Below are 26,811 nucleotides of genomic sequence, written 5' to 3' on the forward strand. Positions count from 1 at the left end.
ACTGAACTGGCTCAGGTATTATTTTAGTTCTGAAAAAAAAGACCTTTTCCAGATTGAATTTCCCGATGACAGCAGTAATATTTCAACAGGTGAAATATGTATTCATCAGAGAAACAGAAGGACAGGCATAAAGACATAGTGTCTTTGCCCATATTCTGTCCCTATCAAACGGCTTTAAATTTCAGGAAGGAACAGTCTCCTATCTCACTAACAAATGTCCTGTATTGGAGCTGCGGCTCTTAAGATAGGGGGAAAGTTCCACTTAGACATGTCACATGGCTATGCTGTTCAAGTTATTTTAAGAGCAAATGGAATTGAAAACCTTTCTGCAGCTCCTTCCATGAGCAGATCTAAACCGGATCCGGCGGAATTCCACATTAGTAAATTCCAAAAAGAATGTCCAATTCTCACAACAACTTTACATAATATTCTTTGGTGCAGGGCTCTACACTTTTAATTATGCCATGGAATGGTTTTGGCAAGGGGACAAGGTCAGCCGCTTTCATTCCAGAACACAAAATCACCTAGTTTGGAGGGAAATGACAATAGGAGTAGAAAACGGGCTTTGTCATAATACACTCCGGCCAGTCTACTGACTTGTACTCCAGAGTCTTCGGGGCAGAGACCCAGGGGACCAAGGCCAGGGGCTGAGGAGGACCAAGAAGGGCCCGGCACCCGTGAGGCAGGTGCCAAGAATGGTCCAGCAGTGCCAGAGGCCAGCCTGCCAGAACCTGCATACAAGGCCTCACCACCAGACAACCCCCCCTCCCCCCCACCTCCCAGACAGGATGTGATCCTAGGTCCTCAGTACCTTGGAAACCTGCTTCAACTCTGCAGAAACCAGAGAAGCAGAAGGCCCAGGCTGAGGAGGCACAAAGAAGGTGAAGTGCCAGACTGGCTTGGGCTGTGCATACAGAGCAGTGCTCTGACAATAATACTTCTTTGCAGGATCCTGGCCAGATCACATGGCATCCCCCAGAGCTCCAACAGCTGGCAGGCAGTGTAGCTGGGTCCAATCCCCACCCAGCCTCTTTAACCTGAGGCCTGGAAGGACTGCCTTGCTGGATCAGCCGGTCTACTAGGGCAAACCTCATGGCTCTACCTCCCCAAACTGTAGAGAGCCAGACTGGTTTTCAGCCTGGCCAGACTTGATAGTGACATCTCCTGTGGAGATTTCAGCCCACCCACAGTATATGGCTTGGCTGGCTTGCCAGAGCTGTTGGGAGTTACTACTCTGTTAGCACCTTTAATGGGGCACCTGAATTGTGCCCCTCATGGTTTTGTACTGAGCGGTTGGTTCAAAGTGATCCAATGTTCGTAAGGGGTACAATTAACAGGGTAGAAACCTTTACAAGAGAACAAAGACTTGGAAAAGCAATGCAGAAGTTCTGAACAGTCAATTGCTCTGCACCTAACATTTTCCTGCATTGCTATTTGTTCGCTTGAAGAACTCAGCAGTAAAGCATTTGATGGAGTAAGTGGCTGCTGGAATGAAAATTTAAGATGGAATAAAAACCTCTAGGAGGCCACAAGGCTCCAGGTTTGGGGAAAACCTGGGGACTTTGGGGGTGGAGCTTACAGAGAGCAGGGTTCGGGGTGGGCGGGGATTTCAGTAGAGTACAAAGCCATTGAATCCAACTTCTAAGCATCCATCTCCCCCAGGGGAACTGATCTCTGTCGCCTGGAGATGAGCTGAAATTCCAGGGATCCCCCGGTCCCACCTGGAGACTGGCATCCCTACAGAAGACTCTTGCCTGCTTCTGTTGTAGTAGACTAACATGGCTATCCACTCGGAATTCACAAAGTATTTGCAGACTTCGTGCCCTCTTTCTGCCCCAACGCAAATGCCGTTGATGGAGATCTTGCACACGGAACGTATTTCAGCAACGTGTCATATTTAATTATATTCCAAATGGAAAAATGAACCTTCTGTCTTTCACACACGGCTGGGAGAGCAATTAAAACGGGATTTATAAAAACAATGCAAGCCCTGTGGCCAGCTTTTAAATGACGTTTAAAAAAAAACACCAGTGTACAAAATCCAGCACTTCACCTACCTTTTGGCAGCACTGCTAAAAGGTTGGCATCGATGTCCTTCGTGCTATTGGCAAGCTCTTCTTTGTCCTCCAATGAAAACTCTTTCTGAAAACTGGAACGGAATCACAGTCTTGTTTAGCAGAGCCACAGACAGAGCTTTCATCTATAAATCAAGTTACACTGAGGTACTCAGGCAGCTTTAAAAGTACATGTTGGGGAGGGTCAGTGGGAAATTTGCTAATAAAGGACTGGTCTCAGCATGGTGCATTTGTAATAATATGTTCCATGGTTCACAAAAGTTGTTTCAGCATTTGCAAGCAGTCAGAAACCTTCTAGCCTCACTGTTCGTTTTCTCGTTTTGTGGCAGGGGCTCATGGGAATTGTAGTCCATGAACATCTGGAGGACCACAGGTTGACTACCCCTGATGTAGTGGTTAGAGCAGGGGTAGTCAAACTGCGGCCCTCCAGATGTCCATGGACTACAATTCCCAGGAGCCCCCTGCCAGCGAACGCTGGCAGGGGGCTCCTGGGAATTGTAGTCCATGGACATCTGGAGGCCCGCAGTTTGACTACCCCTGGGTTAGAGTATGTTAGACTAGGACTTGGGACTTGGGATTTCATCCCTCATCTGCCATGAATCTTTCTAGAGAAACTTGGCCTATTCACTGTCTTTCAGTCTTAGTTCTCTCAGAAGTGCCGTAAGAGAAAACGGAAGGAAAAACGTTGTACGCTGCCCTGAACTCCTTGGGGGAAGGGTAACCTGGGCTATCCCATCACAGATTCCTGAAGCACAAATACAGGTTGTATTTCCACAGTGGGAAGAGAATAATATCCACAAATTTTGATTACTGTATTGCAAGACAGTTAGGAAAAACTATTCCACATTCACGAATCTTGATAAAGTACTCCAAGGCAACCCCCATGGTGGTACCAAGCATACAAGTCACTGACCTATTACACCGCAAAGTACCGGGGGGGCAATTCTTTGTAAATAGGTCTGTGCTGATTAATATGTTTAAATTCATTCAGATTACATTCTGCACATGATCCTAATTAGGGAAGTAATATATTTATCATATTTATCCCATGCTCCATAATGGGAGATCTATTTAGATTGAATTTCTACACCTGAAAGGTACACAGTTTCCCATAATTTGAACAGCATTGCTGTCGAAAAATTCAACATGCATTCATTTCAGAACACAGTAAAACAAGCGTTCTGACTATAACTCAATGTATTGAGAAACACTGATTTTACCAATGTGGCATGTATAACTATGGGTGTAAATCCAGCACTTGTGGAAGGGATTTTCATCTGCCAACAAGGACTATCTTGTCACTTCTTACTGATGCAAACCCAGAAGCTGAGAGACAAGGGGGCCTAAAGACTGTGGTCAATTTGACCAAAGTGTCCCCACTTCCATTCATAGAAATCCACTGCTGGGTTCAATCCATGTTTTATTTCGCACACTCTTCTTTATTCAACATATATCAGTTTCCCCAAGTACGTTTTGTGCACCTCTAACAGTTTAATTCTTTAATGCATTCACAGAAATAATTTCTTAAATTACTAGTAGTATTAATGAGCCCAAATGCATCTCTCAGGAGCATTAATAATGACCCCAATCTAACAGTTATTAATGGTTTCCTTTTTTCAAAAAGTAGGACAAGAGCTTCTTGAATGTTCACATTTTAGTAACTATTATGTAAGCTGGAAGAGCCTCTTGTGGCGCAGAGTGGTAAGGCAGCAGACATGTAGTCTGAAAGCTCTGTCCATGAGGCTGGGAGTTCAACCCCAGCAACTGGCTCAAGATTGATTTAGCCTTCCATCCTTCTGAGGTCAGTAAAATGAGTACCCGGCTTGCTGGGGGGTAAACGGTAATGACTGGGGAAGGCACTGGCAAACCACCCCATATTGAGTCTGCCAATAAACCCCAGAGGGCGTCACCCCAAGGGTCAGACGTGACTCGGTGCTTGCACAGGGGATACCTTTACCTTATGTGGGCTGGATTTCTAATAATGCCCAGTTTAATAAGTTGTAGGAGCCTGAAAGTTCTGTATCCTTCACCTTTCTTACATTTTTCTCCTTCTGGCACGCGTTAAAGAGGTGATGACAAAAATTTTCCTACTTTTCTCCCCTGAAAATCCATTAGATCTAGACAACTTCACAAGCAGCCAGGCCAAAATCGCTTCCAGCTTTCTCAGCTGGAAGACATCTTCTGATTGTAGTTTATGAAAACAATCGTATAAGTATGAAATAAAACAAGTTACGAATCACTACACTTTATTCTAGAGAAATCTCGCTAATATTTCCACAGCATGTCGGCATTTGCAAGACATCAAAAAACCATGGTCAAAAGGGGCCGATATTTCCAAAGTTTGCCTTTTGAAAACCAGTTTTAAATGGGACTGCTAAGCTATCTGGCACGGCTCCTGTTACATGGCTGGAAGATGAAAAGGGAAAGACTTTTACCTACTACTGTAACATACCGTCCTATTAGCTGTCCAATTAATGACTTTTCCAACACTCAACATTTATCTGAAACCCCAAGGAAAACCTGCATTTTGTTACTATAGCTCATCATAAGCCACGTTTACAGACATTATGCTGGAAACCTGTATGGAAAGGCAATTAAACTGAACACAGCGGACAATCGAGACAAAAGGTTTTCCATTTCTTCCTTTATCATTTCTATTTGTTTAATTATCTAACTCAAAGGAACATTTGCATACTTATTACCAGGATACAACACTAAAGCAGCATAGTTTAGGGCAGCGGTAGTCAAACCTGTGGGCCTCCAGATGTTCATGGACTACGATTCCCATGAGCCCCTGCCAGCATTTGCAGGGATGTAAGATCTACTGTTGCTGTCTTGGGCTTTCAGTGGCAACTGACATGATATGGAGCAGCCTATACAAACATCCTAGAAGGACTTCCATTCATTTGTCCTTCGGGCTTTGTAAGAATATTTACTGTCATATAGTTATCACAGCCAGCAGTCACTGCTGGACTTGTCCTCCATGAATGCTATTCATCATTCCATGCCTTGATTGTGGGCCCTCTAGGGCAGGGGTAGTCAAACTGCAGCCCTCCAGATGTCCGTGGATGCTGGCAGGGGCTCCTGGGAATTGTAGTCCATGGACATCTGGAGGGCTGCAGTTTGACTTCCCCTGCTCTAGGGGTATCTAGTTGACTACTGGGTGAAATAAGATGGCGGTACAAATGGATACTCTGATGTAGCACAACAGGTCTTTTGAGAATGGATATTATAAACTGCTTATCTCATTTTTTACCATTGAGAAACCCCTGTAACATTCTTCCGGCTTCAAGAAACCGCAGAAGTGGCCCAATCAGGCAGAAAATGGTTGGAAAGCATAGTTGTGTACATGCCCACTTGGTGCCCCTCCCCTTCCCACCCTCCTCCAGGTCTATCATTGGCCATTTGGGAGGGGAGAGCATACTAAGAAGACCATATATGGTCATGTCATCCAACAATAGGAAATTAAAAATATACATTTAAAATTAATGAAATTCCATCCATTTGGGAAACGCTTCCAGGGCCATCAAGAAACCCCAGGGTTTCACGAAACCCTGGTTAAGAATGCCTGGTAAAGAATGATAACTGTCCTCTTTTTTCTGGCCTTTTGTTTTATTTATTTGTTTTACTTGACTGGGAAAAAATTATTGAATCTTTCTGTGGTTTGTTTTAGTCATATATAGATGTGATGCAGCATGTTCCATGTTCTCACGACATACTAACAAGACCGTTGATAAAGTTTTGAAATAAATGTTTTACCTGAATGTCCTTCTCCTCTGGAGTAATCTTGGAGTTTTATACCTGACCGAATTTTCCTTGTTAAAATCTAGAACAGAAGAAAAAACTGTATTACCAAAGCTCCGTGAGAAAATATAAAATTCAGTTTGCAAACAATAGAATGTTTATCATGTGCAAAGTAGACTAAACTCCAGTGATATTATTCAAACACCAAAGACTGAGAATGATTTGGGGGGAAAACAGAACGGAGAACAATTAAGGGGGAGACTTTTTGCCAGGAGTAGAAAACTGGCCCCAACCACTAATTATTTTCAAAGACTGAGTGTGTTTCCTTGGCCCCCCATGTATAGCAAATTGACGAGGATGGGCACAAAGACTTCTGGGATAAATAAATTCCCGCATGACAGCTGTCTTCTTTGAGAAATCTGCTTGATAAAACTCCGAACCCTCAAAGCTGGTGTTGAATAGTAGCTAGGCTAAGGCTTGGGACAACCAGGTTCAAATCCCTGCTCTGCCATGGAAGCTTGCTGGTGGGGCTGACAGCTCTGGGTTGGGAAATACCTGAAGACTTTGGGGAGGGAGAGCCAGGAGTGGGCAGGATTTGGGCTGAGTAGGGAGAGACCTCAGTGGAGTGTATTGCTACAGAGTCCACCCTCCAAAGCAGCCATTTTCTCAAGGGATAACTGATCTCTGTCTCCTGGAGATGAGCTGTAAAACTGGGGGGGTCACCAGGTCCCACCTGGAGTCTGACATGGCTATTGCTGGATGACCTTGAGCCACTCTTAGCCTAAACTATTTAAGGGTTGCAGCTGTGGCGATAAGAGAGCAAAGATGGGAAGAACAATGTGATAAGCAGCTGGGAGTCCTCATTAGGGAGGGAAAAAACAGCTATTGATAAGAAAAAAATAGATGCCGTGCACTTCTGCTCAATATACAATGGCATTTCTCAGACTTCTGAGATGAATTCTTCTAAATTTTACTCTGACTTCCAGGGCACTCTCCCCTCCCTTAATCCCATAGCAATCACTATTTGTGGATGAGCATGGAGCAATGCACTAATGTGCAGCCTGTCAAAGCCTATGAATCAAGACAACCAGACATTGTTCCCTCATTCTGCAGAATATGCAAAACCGGAATGTTCATAAGAGGAGGAGTTCAATATAATGGAACAGTCCAAGATGGCACTGTTTCAAGGAAATAGGACTGTAGTTTATTGCAGAGATTCCAAACCTTTTTGAACCCATGGGCACCTTTGGCATTCTAACACAGGGAAGCGGGCACAACTGCAAAATGGCTGCCACAAGAGGAGGAGCCAACCACAAAATGTCAGAGTGGAATAATAATAATAATAATAATAATAATAATAATAATAATAATAATAATAATAATAATAATAATAATTTGATTTATGTATAAATAAAACTCCCATAAAAACCCCAGACACAAAAAGGAAGAAGATAGGGCAGAAAACAAAATCTAAGCAGATGGACATGTTTCTGTTTTGCTTTATAAAACATGGGGAGTGTCATCCATGGTTTACCTGCTTGCTGAGAAAAACACCAGCACAGCACTGTCAGACCTCCCACCAATCTGCCCTTGAAGTATCAGTATCCCCAAGCTAGAAGGGAAGGAAGCATTTGCCACCATGGCCTTAGACCAGCTGGGATCTACATAACCTTCACAAATGTACCGAAAGAGTGCATCTGAACCTAAACAAAGTCTCCCAGTTGCAGAGATACTCATAGATGAGTAGCCAATAAAATGGTTGGCCTAAGACCAAGAGAAAAAGCAGCAGCAGAAAAACAAGACTTTCCAGCAGTAGCCACTTAGGAATCATAAATGAAGCAAGAAGGACAGTACTTGATATCCACTGGCCCCCAGTATGAATTGCCTTAGATGGCTTTCCCTTGGAAATGGGGACCGGGACATATAATTACTAATCACTACATAACTATCAACATTATCTGCAGCCTGACAAGCCCAGCCTAACCTGATCACATCAGAGTTTTGAAGCTAAAATGGTCTGGCCATAGTTAATATCTGGAAGAGAGAACCCAAAGGGAGACTGGAGTTGCTATGCAGAGAAAGGCAGTGGCCAACCACCTTTGCTCATCTTTTGCCTTGAAAGCCCCATGTTCCTGGAGTCACTATGAGTTGGTTGAGTCCTGACAGCACACAATTATTAACTACTGACATCATTATTAGGTAAATAAAAGAGCAATCCTTCATTTTTTCCCAACGGACATGCAGAAGTTTCTTAGTTTCTTTTCCGCCACCAAAACAGTGGGCCGAAAGAGCCTCCTTCCAATGTAAGCAGCACTTGGGTTAGAGGAACAGCCCACTGGGTTGGAGGAACAGTTGGAAGAAGGCTCATTAGGGTAGAGGAAAGCTTCAAATTTTGCTTGATGGAGTAGGAGGACACAGACCAGGATTCACAGCAAGGTTTGAAAGATGTGCAAGTCCATCAAGTACTGTTTCAAGTTACCCGAAACAGACAGTACCAATTACTGTTTTCGAAATCTTGTCAGCAAGCAAACATCATGGGCTTCCCTATCTTTCCCCATTTCTTTCTTATGATGCCATTCAGTCTTCCGCCCAAGTCGACAGAACATAAAGTATAACCCAGAAGAGCCAGCTTTAATTTTTTTTAAAAAAAACCCCAAGTATCCAACCCGTGTATTCTAAATCATTTGTCAGTATTATGCTCTGTTTGAAACTCAGTACCATAACAACAAAAAAAAGGAATGACTTAAAGTTATTGGAGGGAACAGCTGTTAATAATTCTTTTAACAGGGTATGAGTTCGGTTAAAGTGAGATCAGGCATGTGTAAAAATTTATAGCAGTTCTAAATGGTGTATAACCCAATACATGCTTTTGGCATGGACGCTTCACCCCATCTTGAAATCCTCAGAAGGCCACAGACAAAATTTTTTGCTCTTGGCCTAAACAAAACAAGAGGTGCTCTCACATCCTAGGAGAGAAATGAAGGAGTTTGGGACACAAACTTAAGAGGCGCAGTCCCCATGATGAGATATTTTTGCACGTCTCTTCATTACCTTTGAAGTGCTACATTTCAATGCGTACAAAAGCTACTAGCACCCAAAATACTGCGAAATAGGTTGGAGTGCCTTTGATATACACAATCCCCAAAGACTTTAATATGCTATAATACTCCCCATACTGACTGCATACGTTCCTGACAGCACGTGTGAAAGAAGGAAGAGGGGGGAAAACCACAGCTATTTCTTAACTATAATGCATTCAGCATTAAATTACATATCAGTGTTCAACAAAGTTGAAAGCAGTTCTTCCTGGGCTCTCTCAAGAGGGCCGGGCAGCCCTTCTGGTTTTTAAGCCAAAAAAAAAAAAAAAACATACAGTGCTCTCTCCAAATTGGTATTTGTGCAAAATAAATAAATAAATAAAAATTTCTAGTTGGTTCCTTAACTAATCAGAAATTTACAATGGTATTCGGCAAACTCACCAGAAATGCTGTAGTAGTCCTTCATAGATTTTGTAGATGTATTTTATAAAAATAAAAGATTAAGCACTTGCTTCCAAGTTCCTCACCAGACTACCTCCCCCACAAAAGCAAGCCCCTGCTTAACAGATACATGCTATAAAACCAGCCATTAACAAAACTCCAAGAGATATTACTATTAATTGTTACTATATCTTCAAGGCCTTAATTCATCAGCTCGCTAAGCTAATTAGGAGATTCGTCTAATCGGATTTCTCCCCCAACCCAGAGTGTCCTTTGGAGAAACAATAACGCTGGCCACCAAACCAAACATCGCTTACTGAAGTAGCAAATATCTTTTGAGTCAGAGCGGGAGCATATCAAGATAAGACTACAATGCATTACAATTTAATTGCCATGCACTCGGAACTCTTACCTTGCTCTTCAGAGTATCTGACATTCTGCAAATAGCTGGCGATCCATGGGTTTCGGAACATGGTTGCCCAAAACAAAGGGATCGAGCAAAGAAGGGGGGAAAAAACTAGGAGAGCAGCTAATTCGCAGCCAGCCACAGCCCTAGGCCCCTCTTAGCAATATTGTGTAGAGATTTTTCATCTCACCGGGATGGAGCTGTCAGGCTAGTGCGTCCCGGGGAGTACAGTAGATGCATAGCAATAGGCTGCAAACTGGAGCAGCTCAAGACAGTAATCAGATTACAAGCAGAAATTAGGTACATGAATGCTGAAACAGATTGGACAATGGCGACTGGGGGATTCACCACAGCACCTCTTCAAAGTGTTGGCTAAATCGCACTTCATATTCCGGCAAAAACAAGCAAGCGAACCAAATCCTCCCCACTTTCCTTCTGCTAGAATAAAATGAAAACAAGCAATCAAAAATTGCTGTAACTGGAAGGACACATGATAAGAATATACCGCCATGACGGCTTGCCAGGAGATTTGAGGCTGGCCATTCTCATTCTGCTAGACGGGTTTTCGGCTATGGGGGAGACCAAAAACGAATCTTGGAACCACTAAGGTTTATGGGCAACCCAAGAACAGAATGGCCCAGGGTAGGTGGATGCGAGGCAGGAGGGAAGGCATTAAGCGTACACTTGCAAAGCAGTTTTCTAAAGTGCTTACAAGCAGGGAGACTCCACCGTTAAGTGAGGTCAATCTCTTTCTTATCTTTTTTTTTTTTTAAGTTTGAACTAAAGCATGGCTACGCCAATGAAAACAGCATTGCTAGACACCTTTCAGGAGTCAAAGCTGATGCTATGTTCCTGACGCCCCAGTGGAAGCTATTTGGTGGTATCATGTGATACGAAAGACCTCTACCCAAATCCCTGGGGAGCTGCCGCCGCTCAGAGTGGACAATACTGACCTTGATAACAGCCCAGTGGCCTGACAGGCAGCTTCACGTGCCCATGTGTACCACCCCATGAATAAACAACAAGGAGAATGACTTCTGGCAGTCTTAGGTCTGAAGGAAATTGCATGCTTGCACCGAGATGTTCATTGTCTCAATTTTGTGATATGTTTAATTAATGTTTTTACTATTACTAATGTTTTATTGTTGTTAATGAACTCCTGTTGTTCACCACCATGAACCGCTAGGGAGGGTGATATATAAATCTAAGGAAGGAAGGAAAGGTGATGCTATCTGGCCACCCCCCAAAGGGAAAGGATGCCTGGCCACTTCCCACAAGCACATTTTTCTGCCCTTCAGGCTCCTCAGAGTGGTTCACATACTAATAAAAACATATGACATAAATCCAGCTATAAACATAATCACATTTCCCTAGGAGTTTAAAATCAATAATTAATAATAATAATAATAATAATAATAATAATAATAATAATAATAATAATAATCCTGTTATTCCTGTCATTCACTGGCCAGGCGCATCCCTTTTATTCCCTTTGTGAATTGGGGGGAAAGTGCTAAAGTCAATGTTTTAGATATTTTGGCATTACAGATGTTTGTTTAAATGCATAGGGAGGCCAGGTATGTTGGTAGATTCTGGCCTCAACCATAGATCCGGCAGACCAACTAACCTAATGACTGTCTCAGAAACGTCATACTGTGGCACCGTCACAGTTAGGATATATTATTAAATGGCAAATGGTCAGTGGAAAAAGCAAAGCAGGCTGACAGAGGGCACGCTTGTTGGACGCTGGACAGAACATTGCACGGCTGCAGGAGGCAGTATGGGATTGGGGATCGTGACGACAGCTGTGCTATGAGATCGCCAAGAGTCGGACATGACTGAATGGCTGATAACAACAACAACATGCTATTTATGGATGACCTGTTGAAATCCCCTGTATGAAGTAACTGATAATGAGGGAGGGAAATTCTTTTTCTTCTCCATTTTAAGCTTCCCTAGATCATGTGCTTAGGGTCCAAATCCCTTCTTCTCCCAGGTTTAGGATTAAGGATATATATTAAGAAGGGCATATACATTTCTCGACCAATCTGGCAAAGATCTCACTTCTTGGCCAGACCCATCTGGGCATTATAATATACAGTAAGTGTGAACTGAGTCTTGTAATTTAGTGGTTATTGACCCTCTTGGCTCTGGGAGAACCAGGTTCAAAGTTCAACTTTGTTGTGGAACCTTGCTGGGTGACCTTAAGCTAGTCCCCCAGCTGTCTATCAGTAGTGTTCTGAGTGATATCTCACTCCGAAATTCCAGGGCGCTGTGTTTTAATATTTCAGGTTCTCTCCCCCCTCCCAAATTCAACCTGCACAAACCTGTAGATGAGGTAGACTTCTGAATATTGGAAAGATGTTCCAGCCACAATGATATTGCTATAATACAGGGGTGGCCAAACTGTCCAGATGTCCATGGACTACATTTCCCATGAGTCCCTGTCAATGCATGCTATGACTAGGATGTGCTAGATTTGGGTGACAGAGGGGACACACGTCACAGTACTAAAGTGCAGAGAACAGGGTGGCAAACTGGCTTCTAAATGTGTTTTCTCAGTCCCAATTCAACAGAACTCCCATTCCAGTAGACCAGGGGTAGTCAAAACTGCAGCCCTCCAGATGTCCATGAACTACAATTCCCAGAAGCCCCTGCCAGCATTCGCTGGCAGGGGCTTCTGGGAATTGTAGTCCATGGACATCTGGAGGGCCGCAGTTTGACTACCCCTGCAGTAGACCCATGACTGCAGGCTCAGTAGGACAACACTTTGCTGAAGAATCTTACGAAGAAACAAAGGCGCTCTTTGCAGAATCGTGCTGACATGTTCTGGCTATGAAACTTTTCGGAAAGGGTGAGACTTTGACAAACATTACATGTGTGGCCATTTTACACCTCCGTGGAATCCAGTTTCCAGGACACGAGCCATACTTGGCTCAACAATGCATCAAGACCTTCTTATTTTCTGTGGTGACTTGCCAAGCCCTGTTCTCCATTATTAAAATCCAGGCACTCCATTTCGAAAGCAATCCAAGGAGAGAAAGCATAGCAGGCGTTCAAGGGCCTGCGTATCATAACTGTAGTCAAGGGGTCAAATTAAGACAGCACAAAACTGGCTGACAACTGAAGGGGGTTTGCCATTTAAAAAAAAACAACACACAGAGACAGAACGAGTAACAAGAGATTACTTCGAATAAAATTGCAGCAGTGTACTTTGGGGTCAACTGAGCATGCAATATGTTCAAAACTTTATTAACATGTGAAGACAGCAGTTTATTGGGAACTGAAATCAATACAGAGTTACCCAAACAGAGTTATCCTTAGCAGAGAGGACATGATAGTCCTCTTTAAGTATTTGAAAGGGTGTCATTTGGAGGAGGGCAGGATGCTGTTTCTGTTGGCTGCAGAGGAGAGGACACGGAGTAATGGGTTTAAACTTCAAGTACAACGATATAGGCTACATATCTATATTAACGAGGCTTTTTGTCACTGTTTCGACTCAAGGTGTTCCATTACCGGTCCGTTCTTCCCCCTGTCATCAGGGATGTCTCCATAATCTCACCTCCGATTACCTTTCCTTCCATTGTGGATATGCTGGAGTGAGATTCTCTCTCACTTTTTGGTTTCATCAACCCCGTCTAAAAGGATCAATGCAGTGGGGTCGAGGAATTCTGGTCCAACTGTGAGAGGAACCAAAGGACAGCAAATCTTTTGTGTTCAGTTGAGAGCCAGTTTAGTGTAGTGGTTAGGAGTGCGGACTTCTAATCTGGCATGCCGGGTTCGATTCTCTGCTCCCCCACATGCAGCCAGCTGGGTGACCTTGGGCTTGCCATGGCACTGATAAAACTGTTCTGACCGAGCAGTGATATCAGGGCTCTCTCAGCCTCACCTACCTCACAATGTGTCTGTTGTGGGGAGAGGAAAGGGAAGGCGAATGGAAGCCGCTTTGAGCCTCCTTCAGGTAGAGAAAAGTGGCATATAAGAACCAACTCTTCTTCTTCTTCTAGTATCTTCTACTGCTACAGGCTTTTATCTCATTGGGAAATAGTAGTTTGATCCCAAGTGTCCTGGCAGGGGTAGGCCCCTGGCTGTGGGCCTTATCAGGTGCACAACCTAAGTTGGCCCTATAATTGTAGAACAGCAAAGTTACGCAGCATCATACCAGGGATACAGCCATAATATTAATGCTATCTCAACGTCATTTATGGATTCCCACCAATCAGATTTTCATTGATGTATACTAAAAGTAAAGGTAAAGGTATCCCCTGTGCAAGCACCGGGTCATGTCTGACCCTTGGGGTGACACCCTCTAGCGTTTTCATGGCAGACTCTACGGGGTGGTTTGCCAGTGCCTTCCCCAGTCATTACCATTTACCCCCCCAGCAAGCTGGGTACTCATTTTACCGACCTCAGAAGGATGGAAGGCTGAGTCAACCTTGAGCCGGCTGCTGGGATTGAACTCCCAGCCTCATGGACAGAGCTTCAAACAGCATGTTGGCTGCTTTACCACTCTGCGCCACAAGAGGCTCTTTGATGTATACTATTTGCTCCCAATTGTGATAGCAATTCTAAAAGTCCAGCCTGTGCAGCATTCATGTATCACTGACCCTTCTGCACTATGAGGCTGGATCTCAGGGTGAGAATACAATTGTCTAAGAGCGGCCGTCCTTAGAGGAGGGCATGAGAGTCAAGACCCTTGGTCTAGCTGAACCGTAGTACGGATTTAGAGCAAAGTATATTTTGAGTGGCTAACATCACAATTTACGCCTGATCCTCCTCCGCCACCCGTGAACATTTGCAAGGAGTGCCCAGTTTTCCGAGTGGATGTTATTTATGCAAGCTTATAATCCGGTATAAAGTTTCCTGATGTGAGATCATCCCCCTAGGAGGAACATGTTTAAGCCATTTCGGTTTCCTGCGGTCATGGCCATTGTTATGCAATAATTCAAGACAGGGTTGGGAAGCGTCGAAAGCTTGGACACATCCGTGCGCAGCTAAGAGTTTGCCCTGGTCTGCATTAACTATTCTGATGGGGAATCAAAACCAGTATTTTCCATGAACAGTGACAAGTAGTACACTAAATCATTAATAGCAGGATTGTAACTGCCTGGTGTGTTTAACACACACACAGTCTCCTCTACAACTTAGCATAGTCCACGCAAAAAAAAAAAATCTCGAAGTCTCAATATATGGTAACATCACAGGAGAAACTTCATGAGAGGTTTCTAGAAGGTTTTCTACAGCCATGGTTAAATGTGCCATGTTCTTATGACTGCTCTTGATCAAATGCACCACTAGGTGTTTACTAATACCTTACAAAGAGAGTTGTGCCTTACAGTAGGGGTAGTCAACGTGTGGTCCTCCAGATGTTCATGGACTACAATTCCCATGAGCCCCTGCCAGCGTTTCCTGGCAGGGGCTCATGGGAATTGTAGTCCATTAACATTTGGAGGAGCACAGGTTGACTACCCCTAGGTGACAGATCTGGAGAAAATGTCCACCTTGGAAGGCAGACCCTATGGCATTTTCCCTCCCCCCGGTCAGGTTTCACCCCCAAAGTCTAGCAATCATATACTGGTTACTTTAAGAGGAGGCGATGTTTGCATTCTGTGCAGAATCCAAGAAAGCGCTGTATAATTCTTTATTTAAATCTCCAACTTCCAAATTTATTGGTTGACTCTCTCAATATCCAGTGTGTCAGCAAGCAAAACAGGGTTCCAGGTATTGTCTCCTGCTTTCTAGATCTTCATCAGTGGTTGCACTTATAATCTGAATAAGTACTTAAAACACCACAATTAATACAAAGCACTTCGGCAAAGCTCCAAACTTATTCAATAACCATAAGACATACCACCTTGGCATAAGCTCTCCATTAATGGGGTCATTTCGTCATAACACATGAAGCTGCCCTTGCTCTATCAAGGCCAATATTGTTGACTCAGACTGGGCAGGGCTGGTTTTCATCTCACCCACTATCCGATCTTTCTTTAGCAGGAGATACTAAGGGTTGGATCTTCAGCATGCCGAGCAGATTCTCTCCTACTCAGCCTCAGCCCCTCCCCTATGAAAGCTGAAAGTCATGTTTGAAGAGACACATTCCTCTCAGTGAGAATTCTAGTATTTTATGGATGCAACGTTGCACCAGTGCAAACAGCAGATTCCTGGCCATGTTAGCATAGAGCAGTTTCACATATTGACATCTTCCGCTCTTCCTGGGCATTGCGTGACACAACTGCAATGCTTCTGCATTGCTGCAGCTGCACAACCTTGGAACTGTAATCTCTGCTACCGGGGTCCTCACGCCTAATACTTTGTAGCGCTAGTTTTGCATGGCAGCCCAACCTTTGTTACACCACACAAAAGCCAGTTTTTTTCTCCTACAGTGAGATAATATTTCCAGGCTACACTAATTCTGTGGTTGGACAGGATGTGGGGAAAAGGTACATAAAGAACGCTATTTTTTCAGGGCAGGTTTTCTATTAAAAATTGATGCAAAGAAGACCTGGCAGTAACAAAAGCGACCATCATCCCATAATCTATGCATGGACGCAAAAGCTTACATGCAGAATAAACCTTTGCTGGTCTCCAAGGTGCCACCGGACTCAAACTCTGTTCAGTTTTAAAAAATGCATGAACAAGATCGGAAATAAAAATGCCAGAATTCAATATGAAACTGTGCATAATATAGAACTTCTATATTATGAGAGGTGGGGGGTGGAGCAATATATTCACCTCTTCTTTCTGGTTCAGGAGATGCTGAGATGAAGCTGTTCACCCTCTTTTTCAAAGCCCACAAAATGAAAATCCACATTTAATGAAAATACAGGCAAAGAGCAATTTCAGCACAGGGCAGATCTACTGAACCATCTCTCTCTCTTTCTCTTTCTCTCTCTCTCTCTCTTGCTCTCTGATGGATGCTCAGTTTGCCATCCAGCAGATTCTGTCCCCAGACACCATTCCCAGCTTCTTACCTTAAAAGGCAACGAGCAAGTTGACTGGCTGGCTTATAGGTCAGGCAGCGTTTACCTTGCAAGTGACTGACAAGCCTACCTTTTGGCAGGCTCTGGGTGCTCCGGCTGTCCCGTCAACAGCTGTCGAAAGTTTTATGTCAAGTCATAGAAAAAGAAATCTTCGGATTAACAATATGCGCCGGGGGTGGGGTGGGGGTGGGGGGTGCCGCAAGGGAAACAAAAGGATGTGCTGTGCAATAGCATCACACGGCTATGCAAACAAATCAGGAAGATGACTCACGTTTGTAAAAACACCAGACCACTCTTGGTGACATTGCAAAACAAGGCACCGGTTGAATCGTGTGCAGAACCGAAATGGAAAACCTAAGTTTCCGAGGGTAAACTTTTCCCGATTTGGGGCAAAATATCTCCCATTTTAACGAGTGCTCTGAGGCTTGCCTGATAATTAGCCTGCTGCTTGCTCAGAAATGGGCCAGAGAGGTGCCTTGATGCAGACTATAAATGGAACAGATACTGTTCATCTTGAATTGACCGAGATGAGAGCCGAGTATGTTGAACGCTAGGCCCAAGCCCTCCTGGATAGCCATGCTGAGACCTTTTATGCCGCTTTCCCAGCTCTTTTTCAAAACACCTTAGTTACGGCTCCGGACGTGCAACATGAAAAGCGCATTTCAAAATCGCAGGGCGGTTAGCATTTTCTCAGCCAAAAAGGCAAGGGAAGTCTGGCTCCCAGGACTGAGGGTGGGGAAACCCGGGCCCCTCTGCCTCCCTCACCAGGGCAGATACACCTTGCATGCGATCGCGTATTTGACAGAGCTGCTAAACAACAGTGCCTCATCCGGCATATGAAATGAACAACCCTGCCCACTAGGAAGGAGAAGAGCTGGATTTTATATCCCACTTTTCACTGCCCCAAGTGGCTTACAATCGCCTTCCCTTCCTCTCCCCACGACAGGCACCCCATGAGGTAGGTGGGGCTGAGAGAGCTTTGAGAGAATGCGATTGGTCCAAGGGCAACCAGCTGACTGCATGTGTAGGACAATAGGGAAATCTGGGGAAGGTCCCTCGGGGAATGAATGCAATAAATAAATATTAAATGAATAACGCTTGCTGTCCAGATTAGAGTCCACTGCGCTTCACCACTACACCCAGGCTGGCTCTCTCTGTGTCCTTTTCAGAGCATCCCGGGCCTGACTTCATATGTTCCATGCCAATGGCAAAATAGCCAGCTACAATTCCAGCTTCTTTCATCAGCTCGATGGCTGCTGAAGTAATTTTAAATTTGCCATCATCCTTGGATTACTAATGGTGTATCTATGTGAGATCAGCAGTGAGAAGACTCAGTATATTTAGGATGGAAGAACGGGGGAAACAATTCACACTCCTTCGCTAGAAAGGGCCACAGGAGTAAGTTACCATATTTGAATAGGTCAACTCTGTGTGGGCACCCAGAGAAGGAACTGGCCCACATTTCTACTAAAGTCAATCTCATACTTAAACAACTCCTGTCATCCAATATATCGGAAATTTACAAGTTCCGAGGACTTCGAATTTACTTCTGCCTGTTCTGTTTTGTTCCTTCTGCCAGTTGGCTGACCTTGAGCTCACCACAGCACTGATACAGCTGTTCAGACCTAGCAGTGATATCAGGGCTCTCTCAGCCTCACCTCCCTCACAGGGTGTCTGTTGTGGGGAAGGGAAAGGGAAGGTGAATGTAAGCCGCTTTGGCACTCCTTTGTGTAGAGCAGGGGTAGTCAAACTGCGGCCTTCCAGATGTCCATGGACTACAATTCCCAGGAGCCCCTGCCAGCGAATGCTGGCAGGGGCTCCTGGGAATTGTAGTCCACGGACATCTGGAGGGCCGCAGTTTGACTACCCCTGGTGTAGAGAAAAGCGGCATAGAAGAACCAACTCTTCTTCTCTGTCCCTCTGGGAATCAAGAGAGCCCATCTTGATTCTGCTGCTGTGCTTCAAAACCCAAGGAGCCACTTTCCCTTTAAGGGTACAGGTTGCACAACACACATTGTGGCTACCTCGCAATTATATGGGCCCAACCATTAGCAGATCCAGCCATAAGCACTATTGAGTCATACTGTTTCCATGCACTCCTTCCAGTCTTGGTACTCAGTGCAAAATCCAGGACTGAAGTTGGTCTTGAACCCTGGCCCGTGGCCCCAAAGAAGAACGCCTGGCCTTGACCCGGGCCAGGGCCTTTTCGGTCTTGGCCCCGACCTGGTGGAATGAACTCTAGGGAGAGCTGAGGGCCCTAACGGAGCTATCAGAGTACTGAAAGGCGTGCAAAATGGAGCTCTTCCACCAGGTCTTGGGCTGAGATCAGAACCAGGAACAACAGGGGACCCTCCTCAGGTTACGCAATAACATCCAGCAAACCCCACCCTGACCCTGGGAGATGTGCAGTGGGAAGGAGCTATCAAGAGTAACTAAGTTGTCCTGTTCAAGAGACAGAAGACAGGACCCTTAAATGTTGAACATTCTGAATAGCTGCCGTTAAGTTCCACTGCTTGTTATTCTCCCCCCACCCCCATGTTCAATCTGAAATGTTTTAAGTCTGTTGGCCATTAGTCTGAAGCAACTATCTGTTTTATCTGCGAGGTCTGGTGACTGCCTTCTCCGCAAACTAAAATAAACAATTACAAGAAAACAGCCTCAATCAAAACAGCCCTACAATCGACAAAATGTAAGCAAATCAGCAGCAGTAAGTAACAGAAAGACAGCTAGCATAACAGTGAAATTCATTCCAAGCAGTGAGAAGCTACAACACGGCATTTAGCTAGGCCCAACAGGTATTTTGAGCATGGCAATCATTTATAAACAACATTGCCCCCCCCCCCAATATAGCAAATAAAAAGACTTTGGTCTGGCATGTAAAACTTACTAAGATAGACACCAAGCTTCTATGAGAAATATTCATAACAGAGAGGCCATCACAGAGAAGGCCCTGCCTTATCATCACTCACTAATCTCTGACCCAGGTCTCACCTGGCTGCCAGGTTCATGCAGGAGTAGATGATCACATGCTTTTATGCTAAGACGAGTTGTGCCTGGAGACATTGGAAACCAACGAGGCTCTTTTAAAGCTCACAACACGAGATCCTTACAACCCACATCCCTAAGCAGTCCTGCCAGCTAAAGTTCCGAACCAAGCAGCTCTATGCAGAACACGTGACAGTAATCTTACCTTGCTGTAAGATGTCGCTTTTTAAAGGCCACAAGTGGTATACCCAAAAGTCACCAAAAATGCACTGTGCATCACACATGGATCTGACAGCATTTCAAGTTACTGACTTGGTCTTTTGGAAGAGGGGCAACTCCATCCCCAATTCATCCCCAACCAATGATATCTCAGTATTCTCTGAACCGAGTTTGTTGGCTGGCCCTTATCCAACCCGTTACGGTTTCCAGACACTCGTTCAGATTGTCCAACTGCTCTGATGACAAGAACACCTGGGTGTCCTTAGTACAGCGATGACACCCTGGCTCCAAATCCCCAGACGACCTCTCTCCGAACAGGCTTGTTGCACGTGGAGTGAAAGGCATAGGGGGCAAGACAGAACTTGGTGAGAAACCATGGGACACACATCAGTGAGTCATGCTACTCTCTTAGCACAGCCTTGGGTCTCAGAACATCACCACCGATGTTCCAGGAAAATTCAGCAGGGATGTACTCCTTGCCTCTCTCCTGAGGACAGAGGGAGGGGATTGGACATACTGAGCAAGAGGTCGCCATCTATCTTTCCATCTTGTATCCTTGTAAGGGGTGTTTTTATGGGGTTTTATTGTTTTAAATTGTGCGATACCATTGGATGAGCAGCGGTATTGTTGTTGTTGTTATGTGCGAAGTCGTGTCCGACCCATCGCGACCCCATGGACAATGATCCTCCAGGCCTTCCTGTCCTCTACCATTCCCTGGAGTCCATTTAAGTTTGCACCGACTGCTTCAGTGACTCCATCCAGCCACCTCATTCTCTGTCGTCCCCTTCTTCTTTTGCCCTCGATCGCTCCCAGCATTAGGCTCTTCTCCAGGGAGTCCTTCCTTCTCATGAGGTGGCCAAAGTATTTGAGTTTCATCTTCAGGATCTGGCCTTCTAAAGAGCAGTCAGGGCTGATCTCCTCTAGGACTGACCGGTTTGTTCGCCTTGCAGTCCAAGGGACTCGCAAGAGTCTTCTCCAGCACCAGAGTTCAAAAGCCTCAATTCTTTGACGCTCGGCCTTCCTTATGGTCCAACTTTCGCAGCCATACATTGCAACTGGGAAGACCATAGCCTTGACTAAACGCACTTTTGTTGGCAGGGTGATGTCTCTGCTTTTTAGGATGCTGTCTAGATTTGCCATAGCTTTCCTCCCCAGGAGTAAGCGTCTTTTAATTTCTTTGCTGCAGTCCCCATCTGCAGTGATCTTGGAGCCCAGGAAAATAAAATCTGTCACTATCTCCATTTCTTCCCCTTCTATTTGCCAGGAATTGAGAGGGCCGGATGCCATGATCTTTGTTTTCTTGATGTTGAGTTTCAAGCCAACTTTTGCACTCTCCTCCTTCACCCGCATCAACAGGCTCTTTAGTTCCTCTTCACTTTCTGCCATTAGAGTGGTATCATCTGCATATCTGAGGTTGTTGATATTTCTCCCTGCAATCTTGATCCCAATTTGTGACTCCTCTAATCCCGCATTTCTCATGATGTGCTCTGCATACAAGTTAAATAGGCAAGGCGACAGTATACAGCCTTGCCGAACTCCTTTCTCAATTTTGAACCAGTCAGTGATTCCATGTTCAGTTCTCACTGTTGCTTCTTGACCTGCATATAAATTTCTCAAGAGACAAATAAGATGCTCTGGTATTCCCATCTCTTTAAGAACTTGCCACAATTTGTTGTGTTCCACACAATCAAAGGCTTTAGCATAGTCAATGAAGCAGAAGTAGACGTTCTTCTGGTACTCCCTAGCTTTCTCCATGATCCAGCGTATGTTGGCAATTTGATCTCTAGTTCCTCTGCCTCTTCGAAATCCTGCCTGTACTTCTGGAAGTTCTCGGTCCACATATTGCTGGAGCCTAGCTTGTAGGATTTTGAGCATAACTTTGCTAGCATGAGAAATTAGTGCAATGGTGCGGTAGTTTGAACATTCTTTGGCATTGCCCTTCTTTGGGATTGGAATGTAAACTGACCTTTTCCAATCCTGTGGCCATTGTTGAGTTTTCCAAATTTGCTGGCATATTGAGTGTAGCACTTTTACTGCATCGTCCTTTAAGATTTTGAATAGTTCAACTGGAATGCTGTCACCACCACTAGCTTTATTGTTGCTCAGACTTCCTAAGGCCCATTTGATTTCACATTCCAGGATGTCTGGCTCCAGGTCAGTAACTACCCCATTGTGGTCATCAGGGATGTTAAGCTCGCTTTTGTATAGTTCTTCTGTATAATTTTGCCACCTTTGTTTAATCTCTTCTGCTTCTGTGAGGTCCCTACCATTTTGGTCCCTTATCATACCCATCTTTGCATGAAACGTTCTCTTCATATCTCCAATTTTCTTGAAAAGATCTCTGGTCCTCCCGATTCTATTGTTTTCTTCTATTTGTTTGCACTGTTCATTTAAGAAGGCATTCTTATCTCTTCTAGCTTTTCTCTGGAATTCTGCATTCAGTTGGGTGTATCTTTCTCTTTCTCCCTTGCCTTTCACTTCCCTTCTCTCCTTAGCTATTTGTAAAGCTTCCTCAGACAGCCATTTTGATTTCTTGCATTTCTTTTTCTTTGGGATGGTTTTAGTTGCTACCTCTTGTACAATGTTGCGAACCTCCGTCCATAGTTCTTCAGGCACTCTGTCTATCAGATCTAATTCCTTAAATCTATTTGTCACCTCCACTGTGTATTCGTCGGGAATATGATTTAGTTCATACCTGAGTGGCCTAGTGCTTTTCCCTACTTTCTTCAATTTAAGCCTAAATTTTGCAACAAGAAGCTCATGATCTGAACCACAATCAGCTCCTGGTCTTGTTTTTATTGACTGGATAGAACTTTTCCATCTTTGGCTGCAGAGCACATAGTCAATCTGATTTCTGTGTTGACCGTCTGGTGATGTCCATGTGTAGAGTCGTCTCTTGGGTTGCTGGAAAAGAGTGTTTGCTATGACCATTGTATTCTCTTGACAAAATTCTACCAGCCTGTGCCCTGCTTCATTTTGTACTCCAAGGCCAAACTTGCCTGTTATCCCGGTTATCTTTTGGCTTCCTACTTTAGCATTCCAATCCCCCATGATGATAAGCACATCATTTTTGGGCGTTGCTTCTAGAAGGTGTTGTAGGGCTTCATAGAACTGATCAACTTCATCCTCTTCAGCAGCAGTGGTTGGGGCGTAGACCTGGATCACTGTGATGTTGAATGGTTTGCCTTGGATTCGAACTGAGATCATTCTGTCATTTTGGGGATTGTATCCCAAGACTGCTTTTCCTACTCTCTTATTGATTATGAAGGCTACTCCATTTCTTCTGTGAGATTCTTGTCCACAGTAGTATACCTGATGGTCATCTGAATTAAATTCACCCATTCCTGTCCATTTTAGTTCACTGATTCCTAAAATGTCGATGTTCAGTCTATATAAATATGTCGATATAAATCAATAAATCAATCAATAATAAATTCATCAAGACAAGCAAGATCATCGCAGGTCCAAAACATGTGCTATCCAATACTATAATTGGGACTCCCTGATCAAGTTTTAAATAGAATTCCCTCCTTTGTGTAAGTATACATGTTCCCTGGAGAAGAGCCTAATGCTGGGAGCGATTGAGGGCAAAAGAAGAAGGGGACGACAGAGAATGAGGTGGCTGGATGGAGTCACTGAAGCAGTAGGTGCAAACTTAAATGGACTCCGGGGAATGGTAGAGGACAGGAAGACCTGGAGGATCATTGTCCATGGGGTTGCGATGGGTCAGACACGACTTCGCACCTAACAACATCAACATGTTCACACATGGAAACATTTAAATCCCATGACGTCAGTGGTACACATCAAAATACATTAACTTCCTTGATAAAATTATGGCCACTGAGAGCAGCAACATGTACAAAATATGGTTGCTGTTCTCACCCTTGCTTTTTAAAATCTTCAGAATCTCTGCTAGAAACACTCCACAGTTCTGAGCACAGCACACGATCACCAACCAGCAGCAATGGAAATTCATTAATGACTATGGTTTACAGCAGCGATGGCCAAACTGTGGCTCTCCAGAGGTCCATGGACTACAATTCCCATGTACTATGCTAGCAGGAGCTCATGGGAATTGTCATCCGTATCCATCCGGAGAGACACAATTTGACCACTCCTGGTTTACAGATTCAGCACAACAGCTGGAATCCACTGATGCCAAGAAATATATCAAACTAGCTCCCCTTCAGTACACTGGCTATGAGGAAGTGCCATAAATCTTGCTCTTATGGCTCCAACATATAGCAATGGTCTTCATCTCTAGTTCCTATTTACGCTGTTTTTGTTCTATGGTCCCACCTTGACTCCGCTCATCCAACCGTGGATGTGATTGCAGAATGCCAGCAATTCAGAAGATGCCAGAACAGTTCTGTGAAAGGGGCTAACTTGGTTACGAGTATGCACTTATAACCTGGCGAGCCGGGTTTGATTCCGCGCTCCCCCACATGCAACCAGTTGGGTGACCTTGGGCTCACCACAGCACTGATAAAGCTGTTCAGACCGAGCAGAAATATCAGGGCTCTCTCAGCCTCACCCACCTCACAGGGTGTCTGTTGTGGGGAGAGGAAAGGAAAGGCAACTGTAAGCCGCTTTGAGACTTCTTTGGGTAGAGAAAAGCAGCATATAAGAACCAACTCCTCTTCTTCTTCTTCAGTAATATCAGGGCTCTCTCAGCCTCACCTACCTCACAAGGTGTCTCTTTTGGGGAGAGGAAAGGCGATTGTAAGCCGCTTTGAGACTCCTTCAGGTAGAGAACCAACTCATCTTCTTTAAATTCAAACAGCCATCTTTAAAGAATTGCTCCATTAAAAGCAATATTTTACAGAGAGGCTAGCCTGAATAAGTTCAGGCGCTTAACGTGACAATTTTCCAACACGGACATCAGTTCAGGACCTGAAAGTGTGTGAAGCAGGCCTAGCCCAAAAGAAAACGGAGAGCGAGGGCTGAAGAGGGATGATCTCACCAGAATAATTTTGTTGGACAGATGCTTCAGTTTCACTCTCATCTTTGGACAATAAAGCCACATTTAAGTGACTCGCCATATGTTTCAATAATTCTTTTTGCCTCTCTCCTGCCAAGAAATATTTCAATTAGCTGAAGCTTATCAAGAAGAATGTAATAATAAACTCCTCTGTGGGACTGAGCAGGTGACATGCCAAGACTTTCAAGGCAGGGGGGTTGCCTCAGCAGCCTGAAACCCTCCTAGTTTCAGGATCAGAATTAAGAGATTTGGCTGAATCACCGAAATCCCAAAGCTCACATTTCAGACTTCACAGTTGGGTGGTTGGACAAATCAGTGCATGATCTCCACGTAGCCCTTTTAATGTGTTTTTGCTCCAGGCGTACCGTGAATCAGAGAATGTCAATCAAGCTTGAGGAAATACTTCCCATATATTTTAAAAGCTTTTTTAAATATGGTTTTCATAACCAGGATATTTACAACAGTTATAGAAAAATATGTGCGTGGCATATGAATGAGTCAAAATAGCAGAACTGCATAATGCTCCTATGCACCAGAATATTTTGCTTCTTAGATGAGCCCCAGGACAGTTTAGGAGGAGGAGGAGGAAGAAGAAGAGTTGGTTCTTATATGCCGCTTTTCTCTACCCAAAGGAGTCTCAAAGTGGCTTACATTCACCTTCCCTTTCTTCTCCCCACAACAGACACCCTGTGAGGGAGGTGAGGATAAGAGAGCCCTGATATTACTGAAGAAGAGTTATAGAATCATAGAGTTGGAAGGGGCCATATAGGCCATCTAGTCCAACCCCCTGCTCAACGCAGGACCAGCCCTAAGCATCCTAAAGCATCCAAGAAAAGTGTGTATCCAACCTTTGCTTGAAGACTGCCAGTGAGGGGGAGCTCACCACCTCCTTAGGCAGCCTATTCCACTGCTGAACTACTCTGACTGTGAAAATTTTTTCCTGATATCTAGCCTATATCGTTGTACTTGTAGTTTAGACCCATTACTGTGTGTCCTCTCCTCTGCAGCCAATGGGAACAGCATATATAAGAGTTAGTTCTTATATGCCACTTTTCTGTACCCAAAGGAGTCTCAAAGCTGTTTACATTCGCCTTCCCTTTCCTCTCCCTACAACAGACACCCTGTGAGGGAGGTGAGAGAGCCCTGATATTACTGCTCGGTCAGAACAGTTTTATCAGTGCTGTGGCGAGCCCAAGATCACCCAGCTGGCTGCATGTGGAGGAGCGGGGAATCAAACCCGGCTCACCAGATTAGAAGTCCACACTTCTAACCACTACCCCAAGCTGGATCTTACAAAGAACATGACCTGCGTAATGCAGTACAACATAGCTTGATAACTGCATCGTTGACAATGCGGCATCATCAACAATAATTGTAACATAACACAGGTAACATCAGAATGTTTATTCACAGTAACATTACAGCAGCACCCCTGTATAGTCAGTGTACCTGGATTGGGGGGGGGGGGGTTCTGGGAGCCCAATAGATGTCGTCATTGGACTCAGCCGAATGCTTGGAGGGAGAGCTCCATTTTGCATAGTTGGCAATACAGTGTAATAAAATGCAGAACAAGCCTCCCTTGGACAGAGGGTGGGCTATAAATCTGTAAACAGATATATAGTCCCTTAAGGTCCCATCTCGGCTAACTACCAGTAAAGCAGGTGGCTAAATTCCTTAGCTCCCCCCCCCCTTTCATTTCCATACCAATATGGTGCACAGCCTAACCAGAGCTATTGTGGAAGTAGGTGGGTTATCAGAAGGACCAGTATGTAAAAGGAATAGTAGGAAAAGATTTGTATGGATTCTTAGGGATGCTTTAAAGGTAAAGGTATCCCCTGTGCAAGCACCAGGTCATGTCTGACCCTTGGGGTGACGCCCTCTAGCGTTTTCATGGCAGACTCAATACGGGGTGGTTTGCAATTCCCTTCCCCAGTCATTT

The 26,811-nt window shown here is 44.5% G+C and overlaps 1 protein-coding gene across 16 annotated transcripts in view; it reads right to left on the reverse strand.

Moving 5' to 3' along the window:
* Positions 1-26,811, reverse strand: part of SVIL (supervillin) — a 162,188-nt gene that overhangs the window by 70,976 nt on the left and 64,401 nt on the right. For 5 of the 16 annotated variants that reach the window (XM_077303823.1, XM_077303822.1, XM_077303821.1 and 2 more), the window contains exons 1-3: positions 9,711-9,786; positions 5,835-5,901; positions 2,058-2,149 (exon numbers count right to left, since the gene is read on the reverse strand). In XM_077303823.1, the coding sequence (XP_077159938.1) occupies positions 2,058-2,149; positions 5,835-5,901; positions 9,711-9,771 (220 nt within the window). In that variant the 5' untranslated portion in view covers positions 9,772-9,786. Of the gene's footprint in view, positions 1-2,057; positions 2,150-5,834; positions 5,902-9,710; positions 9,830-26,811 lie in introns of those variants that run through there. The other 11 variants (XM_077303814.1, XM_077303812.1, XM_077303813.1 and 8 more) reach the window with 5 other exon arrangements.

The sequence above is a fragment of the Paroedura picta genome, chromosome 11, assembly GCF_049243985.1.
Source record: "Paroedura picta isolate Pp20150507F chromosome 11, Ppicta_v3.0, whole genome shotgun sequence".
Lineage (NCBI taxonomy): Eukaryota > Metazoa > Chordata > Lepidosauria > Squamata > Gekkonidae > Paroedura > Paroedura picta.